Below are 12,863 nucleotides of genomic sequence, written 5' to 3' on the forward strand. Positions count from 1 at the left end.
CCCGCCACTATGTTAAACAGCAGAGAAAACCCCCTAAATTAGGTTTTTTTTCAACTTAAAATGTGATTACTTTTCCTAGAGTGACCCCAACATTACAAAAAGTGAAACATCGCCTTTGTTCATATTTCCATGAAAGCTGTACACCACCAGAGTTTAAAAAAATATATATTTTTTTTATTTTTTTATTTCACCTTTATTTAACCAGGTAGGCTAGTTGAGAACAAGTTCTCATTTACAACTGCGACCTGGCCAAGATAAAGCATAGCAGTGTGAACAGACAACAACACAGAGTTACACATGGAGTAAACAATAAACAAGTCAATAACACAGTAGAAAAAAAGAAGAAAAGAGTCTATATACATTGTGTGCAAAAGGCATAAGGAGGTAGGCGAATAATTACAATTTTGCAGATTAACACTGGAGTGATAAATGATCAGATGGTCATGTGCAGGTAGAGATACTGGTGTGCAAAAGAGCAGAAAAGTAAATAAATAAAAACAGTATGGGGATGAGGTAGGTAAATTGGGTGGGCTATTTACCAATGGACTATGTACAGCTGCAGCGATCGGTTAGCTGCTCGGATAGCAGATGTTTAAAGTTGGTGAGGGAGATAAAAGTCTCCAACTTCAGCGATTTTTGCAATTCGTTCCAGTCACAAGCAGCAGAGAACTGGAAGGAAAGGCGGCCGAATGAGGTGTTGGCTTTAGGGATGATCAGTGAGATACACCTGCTGGAGCACCATCGTGACTAGTGAACTGAGATATGGCGGAGTTTTACCTAGCATGGACTTGTAGATGACCTGGAGCCAGTGGGTCTGGCGACGAATATGTAGCGAGGGCCAGCCGACTAGAGAATACAGGTCGCAGTGGTGGGTGGTATAAGGTGCTTTAGTAACAAAACGGATGGCACTGTGATAAACTGCATCCAGTTTGCTGAGTAGAGTATTGGAAGCTATTTTGTAGAGTACAAAGATTGTCTTAGGGTCATTTTTGAACCGGCAGTTCTACAATCTCTCTCTCTCTCTCTCTCTCTCACACACACACACACACACACACACACACACACACACACACACACACACACACACACACACACACACACACACACACACACACACACACACACACACACACACACACACACACACACACACACACACACACACACACAATGAGACGTTGAGATTGTGTGCAACTGATTGAACTCAGACAAAACTAAAATGTATCAAATCAAATCAAATATTATTGGTCACATACACATGGTTAGCAGATGTTAATGCGAGTGTAGCGAAATGCTTGTGCTTCTAGTTCCGACAATGCAGTAATGTCTAACAAGTAATCTAAGAATTTCACAACAACTACCTTATACACACAAGTGTAAAGGAATTAATAAGAATATGTACATATAAATATATGGATGAGTGATGGCCCGAATGGCATAGGCAAGATGCAGTAGATGGTATAGAGTACAGTATATACATATGAGATGAGTAATGTAGGGTATGTAAACATTATATAAAGTGGTATTGTTTAAAGTGACTAGTGATACATGTATTACATCCAATTTTGTATTGTTAAAGTGGCTAGAGATTTGAGTCAGTATGTTGACAGCAGCCACTCAATGTTAGTGATGGCTATTTAACAGTCTGATGGCCTTGAGATAGAAGCTGTTTTTCAGTCTCTCGGTCCCAACTTTGAGGCACCTGTACTGACCTCGCCTTCTTTATGATAGCGGGGTGAACAGGCAGTGGCTCGGGTGGTTGTTGTCCTTGATGATCTTTTTGGCCTTCCCGTGACATCGGGTGGTGTATGTGTCCTGGAGGGCAGGTAGTTTGCCCCCGGTGATGCGTTGTGCAGACCTCAGTACCCTCTGGAGAGCCTTACTCTCTGGAGAGGAGGAGGTCTCTGAAGAAGAAGTTGGGGAAGAATACAACACAGAGCACGATGCATCATCTTCAGATGAAGAAGAAATCCCCCAAGCTGAGAGACATTTTTGTCAAAGAACAGCAAAATCACCAGGGCAGGATGGCAGCACATATGTCATAAGGATGACCCAAGGGCCCACAGGACATGCAATTTCCCATGCTCAGGACATCGCCTCAACATTCTACATGTTCATCACACCAGCCATCGAAAAAATCATCCTGGAGATGACAAATATGGATGTTTCCGTAAATATGGAGACAACTGGAAAAGGATGGATGAGATTGACCTGCATGCCTACATAGGGCTGCTAATCCTAGCAGGTGTGTATAGGTCCTGAGGTAAGGCTACATGTAGTCTCTGGGATGCAGAGTGGAAGGGAGATTTTCCGTGCCACGATGCCATTGAAAGTCTTTCACACTTTCTCAAGAATGCTACGATTTGATAACCGTGAGTCAAGACCGGCAAGACGTGAGAGATAAACTGGCGGCCATAAGAGAGGTCTGGGAGAAGTGGGTGGAGCCATAAGAGAGGTCTGGGAGAAGTGGGTGGAGCCATAAGAGAAGTCTGGGAGAAGTGGGTGGAGCCATAAGAGAGGTCTGGGAGAAGTGGGTGGAGCCATAAGAGAGGTCTGGGAGAAGTGGGTGGAGCGTCTGCAATACCTCTACAACCCTGGGCCTGAAGTAACAGTGGATGAGCAACTGGTTCCATTCAGAGGTACATTTTTATTTTCATATCTGTGAATGTAAGTGATTTTCACTGTTAATTTTATTATGAATTGTTGTAATATCACTGATTTATGTGATTGTTTTCTGTGACACTGATACTAATTACTGATAGTGATCTCGATTGTCAAAGGGTCTCTGTCCTTTCCAGCAGTATATGCCCAGCAAGCCAGCAAAGTATGGCATCAAGATATGGGTGGCCTGTGACGCACAATCCAGCTACGCTTGGAAGATGCAAGTCTACACAGGGAAGCCGACCAGTGGAGAACCAGGGGATGCTGGTTGGGCTTGATGTGACAGATGGACCACCACTCTAGTTTCTTACCTCCCAAAGAGGAACAAGAATGTGGTCCTCCTGAGCACACTGCACAAAACGGCCGAGATCAGTGATCGTGAGGACAGGAAGCCAGCCATTATCCTGGACTACAACCACAACAAAGGAGGCGTGGACAACCTGGACAAGGTGATTGGAATTTACAGCTGCAGGGGGATGACTGCTCGCTGGCCCCTGGTCATCTTCCAAAACATCATTGATGTGTCCTCATACAATGCCTTTGTGATATGGAACAAGATGAACCCTAACTGGATGCCTGACAAGCAGAACAAGAGGGTGTTCCTGGAGCAGCTGGGAAAGGCACTTGTAACCCCACACATTCAAAGAAGGGAACACCTCCCCCACACTGCAGCCTTTGCAGCGCTTGTGAAAGCTGTTCAGGGGGCTGAATCTTGTTCTGATCCACCTGAGGCTGCAGCTGGGGCAGGCAAGAGGAGATGCCAATTCTGACCCCAAAGGAGGACTGTAAGACAAATACTATGTGCTGCACATGTGAGAAATACATCTGCAAAGTTTATGCACACACACTTGCATACTGTCCTACATGTGTTAATTAGAGTTGATTGATTTATGTTCTTCATATTTTTGTTTTGTCTTTATTTTATTTTGTTGTTTATACACCTTGCGGGTGGGGGCTATGGTTCAAAAAATGGGAGGAGACTAGTATTTTGTAGTTGAATTCCTCATTGTACAGTATATAAGAATATATCACTGTTGCCCAAAGTTCAAGACTGTTATTGTTTCCCTTCAATAAAATGCATTCAAAACTACTTTCTGCACATTTCTGCTACTTTCTTAGGTTATACAAATGCCATCTCTTGCTAAAAAAAGTATGTTTACACCTATGCAGTACCTATAGCTATAATAAACCTAAATTCAATTCAGCTGCTTTATTTTAGTGGTTTAGTGAAGGCGTGTCATTTTTTACCCTTGGGACAAGGGGAGTATACAGAATGTTAAGACTACACAAGGGTTAAGTTAAAATGATCCAGACTGACACGTAGCATCAGCGACTGAGCAGTCATTTGTATCGCTGCATTGCATAAAATCAATCAACTCTTTATATCGATATCTATATTCTCAATTGCATAGCGTTCATAGACTCGTATCTCCCTCACTAACTTTAAGCACCAGCTGTCAGAGCAGCTCAGTGATCACTGCACCTGTACATAGCCCATCTGTAAACAGCCCAACTACCTCATCTCCATACGGTCCTTTGCATACCAGTATTTCTACTTGCACATTCATCTTCTGCACATCTACCGCTCCAGTGTTTAAATTGCTAAATTGTAATTATTTCACCACTATGGCCTATTTATTGCCTTTCCTCCTTTATCTTACCTTATTTGCACACACTCTACATAGATTCCCCCCCCCATTATGTTATTGACTGTATGTTTGTTTATTCCATGTGTAACTCTGTCACACTACTTGTTCTCAACTAGCCTACCTGGTTAAATAAATAATATAAGCATTACTAATCAAGCACCCCACAAACCGAGCACACAGATTATCATATTACATTTATTAGAATATTACTTACGATTCTGTATTATCAGTGATGTAGTGATAAAAAAAGTTTGGTAATGGTTAAACTTAAGAGCGTAAAGCACCAAACAAAACGTATGACATTTTTCTACACCTCGTTTGCGATTGTGAGGCTGGTTGGACGAACTGCCAAGTAATTTAAAAAAAACATGGTTTTAAAATGAACATGAATTTATCTGGCAGCAGCTCTAGTGGACTTTCCCACAGTCAGCATGCCAATTGCACTCCCTGAAATGCCAATTGCACTCTGTAGCATTGTGTTGATTGACAAAACTGCACATTTTAGAGGCCTTTTATTATCCCCAGCACAAGGTGCACCTGCGTAATGATCATGCTGTTTAATCAACTTCTTGATATGCCACAGGTGTCAGGTGGGTGTATTATCTAGGCAAAGGAGAAACACTCACTAACAGACATACATTTATGTAGTTTATTATCATACATTTTTTTGTTGTGCAAATGGCGAATGTAACATTTCTGGGATATTTTATTTCAGCTCATGAAACCAACACTTTACATGTTGCACTTATATTTTTGTTTAGTATACTTAAACCTGAACATTGACACAATCAACATTTCAACTAGGTTTAGATAAATTGCTGGCATAATGACAGTGAAATAAAAAAAGACAATACACAGAACTTATACAAAACAGCTTCTTTATTCAATTACAACATACACACTTTAAAATATGATTTGGATGGTGCTTTTAGAATGTCATTTTTTCTTTAATTTAAAATAGTGTCGATGTACCAGTATGTGTTCACCCAAAAAAGTAATTGAGCTGCGTAGGACCTGTCATATACCAGCATTCTTTGCATAGGAGTGTAGTGTCCAATTGAAGGGCTTCATGGAGATTAAATAGATCTATATAGAATAGATATCCTTTCAGTAAACATCCATGGGATTCCATGTAGACTAGCGTTGGACTAGAGTAGGTCCAGGAAACAACTGGTCCTAAAGCTGGCATGAGGAGTGTGCAATGTTTAGTCTTCTACACTCAGGCACATAAGGGCACTTTGGCATTCTGATCAGTTCAGTCAGTCATAACGATACAAAGGAAAATATTTCTAAAAGGGAAAACAGATCAAGAGCACCCAAATACATTTCTTTAATTATTTTTTATTGTTGTTTCTATAAATAGATGGTCCCATTAAACAGATTGATAGATTTTCATATTTGACCTGAAAATGTTTAAAAGGTCACATGTTTCTTATCTTGTAGATAAACCACAAAAGTGCTTACAGAAAAGAAAAGATTTAGCTGAGCTCCAATGACTTGGCAGAGTGTCAGACTTCAGTCCCCTTGAAGGAGTAAAATCAATATATTATTTATGATTTACTTTTTGGCCATTGCAACCCTTCCATATTCATAAGGAGGATGGGGCTGTATTTTAATACAGCTTTGAGGAAGGTAAGTGGATCCTTGACCTTTGTCTAAGTACCACTTCCACCTGCTGCAATTTGGTAAGGGGTTGAAATAAGGGTTTAATCAGGGGTTAGCTGGTGAAAGTTTAGGGTTAGAGGTCAGTGGTGAGGACAGGTGTAACCCCGTGTATGAGCAGGGTAGGACCCAGATCCTTGGTGAGCAATTCCAGCTGGCGTAGGTAGGCCGTGTAGCGGCGCGTGTCAGCCGGGGGGCGGGGTAAATACAGGAAACGCACAGCCGGAGGGGGGTGGGCCTGTTCCAGGATCAGCCTATTAACTGCCGACAGATACTCATCCGACAGCCTTGTGGCATTGCTAGGGAAGCTATTCACATAGTCGTCGTCTCCTTCCTCAAACAACCCCTTCTTTCCCAGCCCCTCCTCTCTCTGTGATTGACGAGAGGGCCTCCGCTTGCCCGCCTCACCCTGCCTCTGCCAATGTAGCGCCACCTGCTGGTCCCAGGGCACCGTGTACACGTTGGCTTTGATCCTCAGCTCCTTTAGCAGCTGACCCAGCTTCCCTTCAGAGCCCCGCAGGCTCCGCCCTTCCTCCACACACAGAAAGAGGCGGAGTCTAGCATGGCGCCAGGTGCGGACCATGTTGAGGACGCAGGCCAGCTGGAGCAGGAAGAGGGAGCAGGTGTCTACGTAGCTGGAGCTGTCTGGTCTCAGCAGATTGACGGGCCACACGTCCACGTACAGAGCACCCTTCCCTGGGGACGAGGAGATGGTCGAGGTCCGGTCAAACTGGTGGAAGTAGCGGGCTAGCGCTACATTCTTCATCATCTTCATGGCGTCTGAGATCACCGCCACGTATTCTTGGGGTCCCATGACTTTTCCGTTTTCTCCGTTGCCCTCCTCCTTGCCATCAATGGACACGCGAAGGGCAGGAAAGTGGTAGGGCGGGCGTTCGTCCTCGGGGTCCTGAGTGGGGACGGTGGCATCTGCGAGGTCAGTGAGTTTGTCTTTGGGAGTGCAGTCATCATAGAAACCCAGGACCAAGGTGTTGGGCCTCATCCCACCTAGAGAGACAAAGGGATGGAAAGAGGCAGAGACGAGTCAATGGGTATGATAGTAAAAGAGGTGTATGAGTGACAGTTGGGCCAGTTACAGCTAATAGAGAACATGGTATCAGAGTAGTGAATATAATCATTGACCTAGGCCAGAGATGAAGAGTAGATGTTGGACTCCATGCCGTACTGAGTCAGCCAAGGTGAGGTTGACAAATGCCTTGATGTTGAGGTGGTCCACCAGAGACAACCATGAGTCATAACGACACTGGAGAGGGTCGGACGGTAATGTGTCTGAGAGAGAGAGAGGGGACAAAGAGCGAAAGAGAAACAAAACATCAATATCTATGCAAACATTTTGGCCAGGGGCCATTATCTGCCAAGTGCTCTTAGAGAATAAGAGATGACCTGATGTATAGAAACCTGATTTGGCAGTGTGCCACAGAAGAACATAAGCTCCAGACAGAAGAGACACACGAGAGAGAAGCCCCACCCTCTTCAACATATATATCAACGAATTGGCGAGGGAACTAGTCTGCAGCACATGGCCTCACCCTACCAGAATCTTAAGTCAAATGTCTACTATTTGCTGATGATCAAATGTTTCTGTTACCAACCAAGGAGGGCCTACAGCAGCACCTACAATCTTCTGCACAGATTTAGCCAGACCTGCGCCCTGACATTAAATCTGAGTAAGACACAAATAATGGTGTTCCAAAAAAGGTCAAGTCTCCAGGACCACAAACACAAATTCCATCTGGACACCATTGCCCTAAAGCACACAAAAACCATACATACCTCAACATCAGTGCCACAGGTAACTTCCACAAAGCTGTAAACGAGCTGAGAGACAAAGGCATTCTATGCCATCAAAAGGAACAAATTCGACATACCAATTAGAATCCACCCAAAAAATTACCTGAATTAGTTTACTTTATGGTTGTGAGGTCTGGCGTCCGCTCACCAACCAACAATTCACAAAACGGGACAAACACCAAATTGAGACTGAGGATATTTTTGCATAATAAAACACCAAATAATGCACGCAGAGCAGAATTAGACAGATACCCATTAATTATCAAACTCCAGAAAAGACACATTCAATTCTACAACCACCTAAAAGGAAGCGATTCCCAAACCTTCCATAAGAAAGCCATCACCTACAGAGCGATGAACCTGGAGAAGAGACCCCGAAGCAAGCTGGTCCTGGGGCTCTGTTGACAAACCCAGACAGACCCCTAGGACAGCACAGCAACACAATTAGACCCAAACAAATCATGAGAAAACAAAAAGAGAATTACTTGACACATTGGAAAGAACTTATAAAAAAAAATAAAAAATGCAAACTAGAATGCAATTTGGCCCTAAACAGAGAGTACGCAGTGGCAGAATAACTGACCACTGTGACTGACCCAAACTTAAGGAAAGCTTTGACTATGTACAGACTCAGTGAGCATAGCCTTGCTATTGAGAAAGACCACAGTAGGCAGACCTAGCTCAAGAGAAGACAGGCTATGTGCACACTGCCCACAAAGTGAGGTGGAAACTGAGCTACACTTCCTAACCTCCTGCCAAATGTATGACCATATGAAAGACATATTTCCCTCAGATTAATGAGATCCACAAAGAATTCAAAAACAGACCAAATTTTGATAAAATTCCATATCTACATGACATTTGAAATGTCTACTCTTTTGGAACTTTGTGAGTGTAATGTTTACTATACATTTTTATTGTTTATTATCTACAGTTGAGGTTGGAAGTTTACATACACTTAGGTTGGAGTCATTAAAACAAATTTTTCAAATTTCTTTTTAACAAAATATAGTTATAGCAAGTTGGTTAGGACATCTACTTTGTTCATGACAAACCATTTTTCCAACAATTGGTTTACAGACAGATTATTTCACTTATAATTCAGTGTATCACAATTCCAGTGGGTCAGAAGTTTACATAAAATAAGTTGACTGTGCCTTTAAACAGCTTGGAAAATTTCAGAAAATGTCATGGCTTTAGAAGCTTCTGATAGGCTAATTGACATAATTTGAGTCAATTGGAGGTGTACCAATTGGATTTTTGGATCTTCCAAATGGACAATGACCCCAAGCATACTTACAAAGTTGTGGCAAAATGGCTTAAGGACAACAAAGTCAAGGTATTGGAGTGGCCATCACAAAGCCCTGGCCTCAATCCTATAGAAATTTTGTGGGCAGAACTGAAAAAGCATGTGCGAGCAAGGATCCTACAAACCTGACAGTTACACCAGTTCTGTCAGGAGGAATGGGCCAAAATTCACCCAACTTATTGTGGGAAGCTTGTGGAAGGCTACTCGAAATGTTTGACCCAAGATAAACAATTTAAAGGCAATGCTACCAAATACTAATTCAGTGTATGTAAACTTCTGACCCACTGGGAATGTGATGAAAGAAATAAAAGCTAATCACTCTATACTATTATTGTGACATTTCACATTCTTAAAATAAAGTGGTGATCCTCACTGACCTAATACAGGGGATTTTTACTAGGATTAAATGTCAGGAATTATGAAAAACTGACTTTAAATGTATTTGGCTAAGGTGTACGTAAACTTCCGACTTCAACTGTATTTCACTTGCTTTGGCAATGTTAACATACGTTTACCATGCCAATAAAGCCCTTGAATTGAATTGAGAGAGAGGCTGTGCTTGTCAATACTGGGAGGAGCTCGGTCACCACTGAAAGCCTTGTCTAATAAAAAAAAGGGAAAAAAAGTGACACTATACCAGAGAACAGTGATCACAGGACACCATATAGCACCACACACCTACACTACAGAGAACAGTCTGATCACAGGACACCATATAGCACCACACACCTACACTACAGAGAACAGTCTGATCACAGGACACCATATAGCACCACACACCTACACTGAACAGTCTGATCACAGGACACCATATAGCACCACACACCTACACTACAGAGAACAGTCTGATCACAGGACACCATATAGCACCACACACCTACACTACAGAGAACAGCCTGAACACCAGAGACCATATAGCACCACACACCTACACTACAGAGAACAGTCTGATCACAGGACACCATATAGCACCACACACCTACACTACAGAGAACAGTCTGATCACAGGACACCATATAGCACCACACACCTACACTACAGAGAACAGTCTGATCAAAGGACACCATATAGCACCACACACCTACACTACAGAGAACAGTCTGATCACAGGACACCATATAGCACCACACACCTACACTACAGAGAACAGCCTGAACACCAGAGACCATATAGCACCACACACCTACACTACAGAGAACAGTCTGATCACAGGACACCATATAGCACCACACACCTACACTACAGAGAACAGTCTGATCACAGGACACCATATAGCACCACACACCTACACTACAGAGAACAGTCTGATCAAAGGACACCATATAGCACCACACACCTACACTACAGAGAACAGCCTGAACACCAGAGACCATATAGCACCACACACCTACACTACAGAGAACAGTGATCACAGGACACCATATAGCACCACACAGCTACACTACAGAGAACAGCCTGATCAAAGGACACCATATAGCACCACACACCTACACTACAGAGAACAGTCTGATCACAGGACAACATATAGCACCACACACCTACACTACAGAGAACAGTCTAATCACAGGACACCATATAGCACCACACACCTATACTACAGAACAGCCTGAACACCAGAGACCATATAGCACTACACACCTACACTACAGAGAACAGCCTGAACACCAGAGACCATATAGCACCACACACCTACACTACAGAGAACAGTCTGATCACAGGACACCATATAGCACCACACACCTACACTACAGAGAACAGTCTGATCACAGGACACCATATAGCACCACACACCTACACTACAGAGAACAGTCTAATCACAGGACACCATATAGCACCACACACCTACACTACAGAGAACAGTCTGATCAAAGGACACCATATAGCACCACACACCTACACTACAGAGAACAGCCTGAACACCAGAGACCATATAGCACCACACACCTACACTACAGAGAACAGTCTGATCAAAGGATACCATATAGCACCACACACCTACACTACAGAGAACAGTCTGATCAAAGGATACCATATAGCACCACACACCTACACTACAGAGAACAGTCTGATCAAAGGACACCATATAGCACCACACACCTACACTACAGAGAACAGTCTGATCACAGGACACCATATAGCACCACACACCTACACTACAGAGAACAGCCTGAACACCAGAGACCATATAGCACTACACACCTACACTACAGAGAACAGCCTGAACACCAGAGACCATATAGCACCACACACCTACACTACAGAGAACAGTCTGATCACAGGACACCATATAGCACCACACACCTACACTACAGAGAACAGTCTGATCACAGGACACCATATAGCACCACACACCTACACTACAGAGAACAGTCTAATCACAGGACACCATATAGCACCACACACCTACACTACAGAGAACAGTCTGATCAAAGGACACCATATAGCACCACACACCTACACTACAGAGAACAGCCTGAACACCAGAGACCATATAGCACCACACACCTACACTACAGAGAACAGTCTGATCAAAGGATACCATATAGCACCACACACCTACACTACAGAGAACAGTCTGATCACAGGACACCATATAGCACCACACACCTACACTACAGAGAACAGCCTGAACACCAGAGAACATATAGCACCACACACCTACACTACAGAGAACAGCCTGAACACCAGAGAACATATAGCACCACACACCTACACTACAGAGAACAGTCTGATCACAGGACACCATATAGCACCACACACCTACACTACAGAGAACAGCCTGAACACCAGAGAACATATAGCACCACACACCTACACTACAGAGAACAGTCTGATCACAGGACACCATATAGCACCACACACCTACACTACAGAGAACAGTCTGAACACCAGAGACCATATAGCACCACACACCTACACTACAGAACAGCCTGAACACCAGAGACCATATAGCACCACACACCTACACTACAGAGAACAGTCTGAACACCAGAGACCATATAGCACCACACACCTACACTACAGAACAGCCTGAACACCAGAGACCATATAGCACCACACACCTACACTACAGAGAACAGTCTGATCACAGGACACCATATAGCACCACACACCTACACTACAGAGAACAGTCTGAACACCAGAGACCATATAGCACCACACACCTACACTACAGAGAACAGTCTGATCAAAGGACACCATATAGCACCACACACCTACACTACAGAGAACAGTCTGATCACAGGACACCATATAGCACCACACACCTACACTACAGAGAACAGTCTGATCAAAGGATACCATATAGCACCACACACCTACACTACAGAGAACAGTCTGATCAAAGGACACCATATAGCACCACACACCTACACTACAGAGAACAGCCTGAACACCAGACACCATATAGCACCACACACCTACACTACAGAGAACAGTCTGATCACAGGACACCATATAGCACCACACACCTACACTACAGAGAACAGTCTGATCACAGGACACCATATAGCACCACACACCTACACTACAGAGAACAGTCTGATCAAAGGACACCATATAGCACCACACACCTACACTACAGAGAACAGTCTGATCACAGGACACCATATAGCACCACACACCTACACTACAGAGAACAGTCTGATCAAAGGATACCATATAGCACCACACACCTACACTACAGAGAACAGTCTGATCACAGGACACCATATAGCACCACACACCTACACTACAGAGAACAGTCTGATCAAAGGACACCATATAGCACCACA

General features: G+C 43.5%; 1 protein-coding gene across 1 annotated transcript in view; it reads right to left on the reverse strand.

Moving 5' to 3' along the window:
• Positions 1–5,171: 5,171 nt before the first annotated feature.
• The window catches only part of LOC135546590 (solute carrier family 12 member 9-like), a 55,673-nt gene continuing 47,981 nt past the window's right edge, over positions 5,172–12,863 (reverse strand). Inside the window, exons 12-13 of the mRNA XM_064975152.1 lie at positions 7,113–7,259; positions 5,172–6,977 (exon numbers count right to left, since the gene is read on the reverse strand). Coding sequence (XP_064831224.1) covers positions 6,049–6,977; positions 7,113–7,259 — 1,076 coding nt within the window. The 3' untranslated portion in view covers positions 5,172–6,048. The remainder of the gene's footprint in view (positions 6,978–7,112; positions 7,260–12,863) is intronic.

Source organism: Oncorhynchus masou, chromosome 9 (assembly GCF_036934945.1).
Source record: "Oncorhynchus masou masou isolate Uvic2021 chromosome 9, UVic_Omas_1.1, whole genome shotgun sequence".
Taxonomy (NCBI): domain Eukaryota; kingdom Metazoa; phylum Chordata; class Actinopteri; order Salmoniformes; family Salmonidae; genus Oncorhynchus; species Oncorhynchus masou.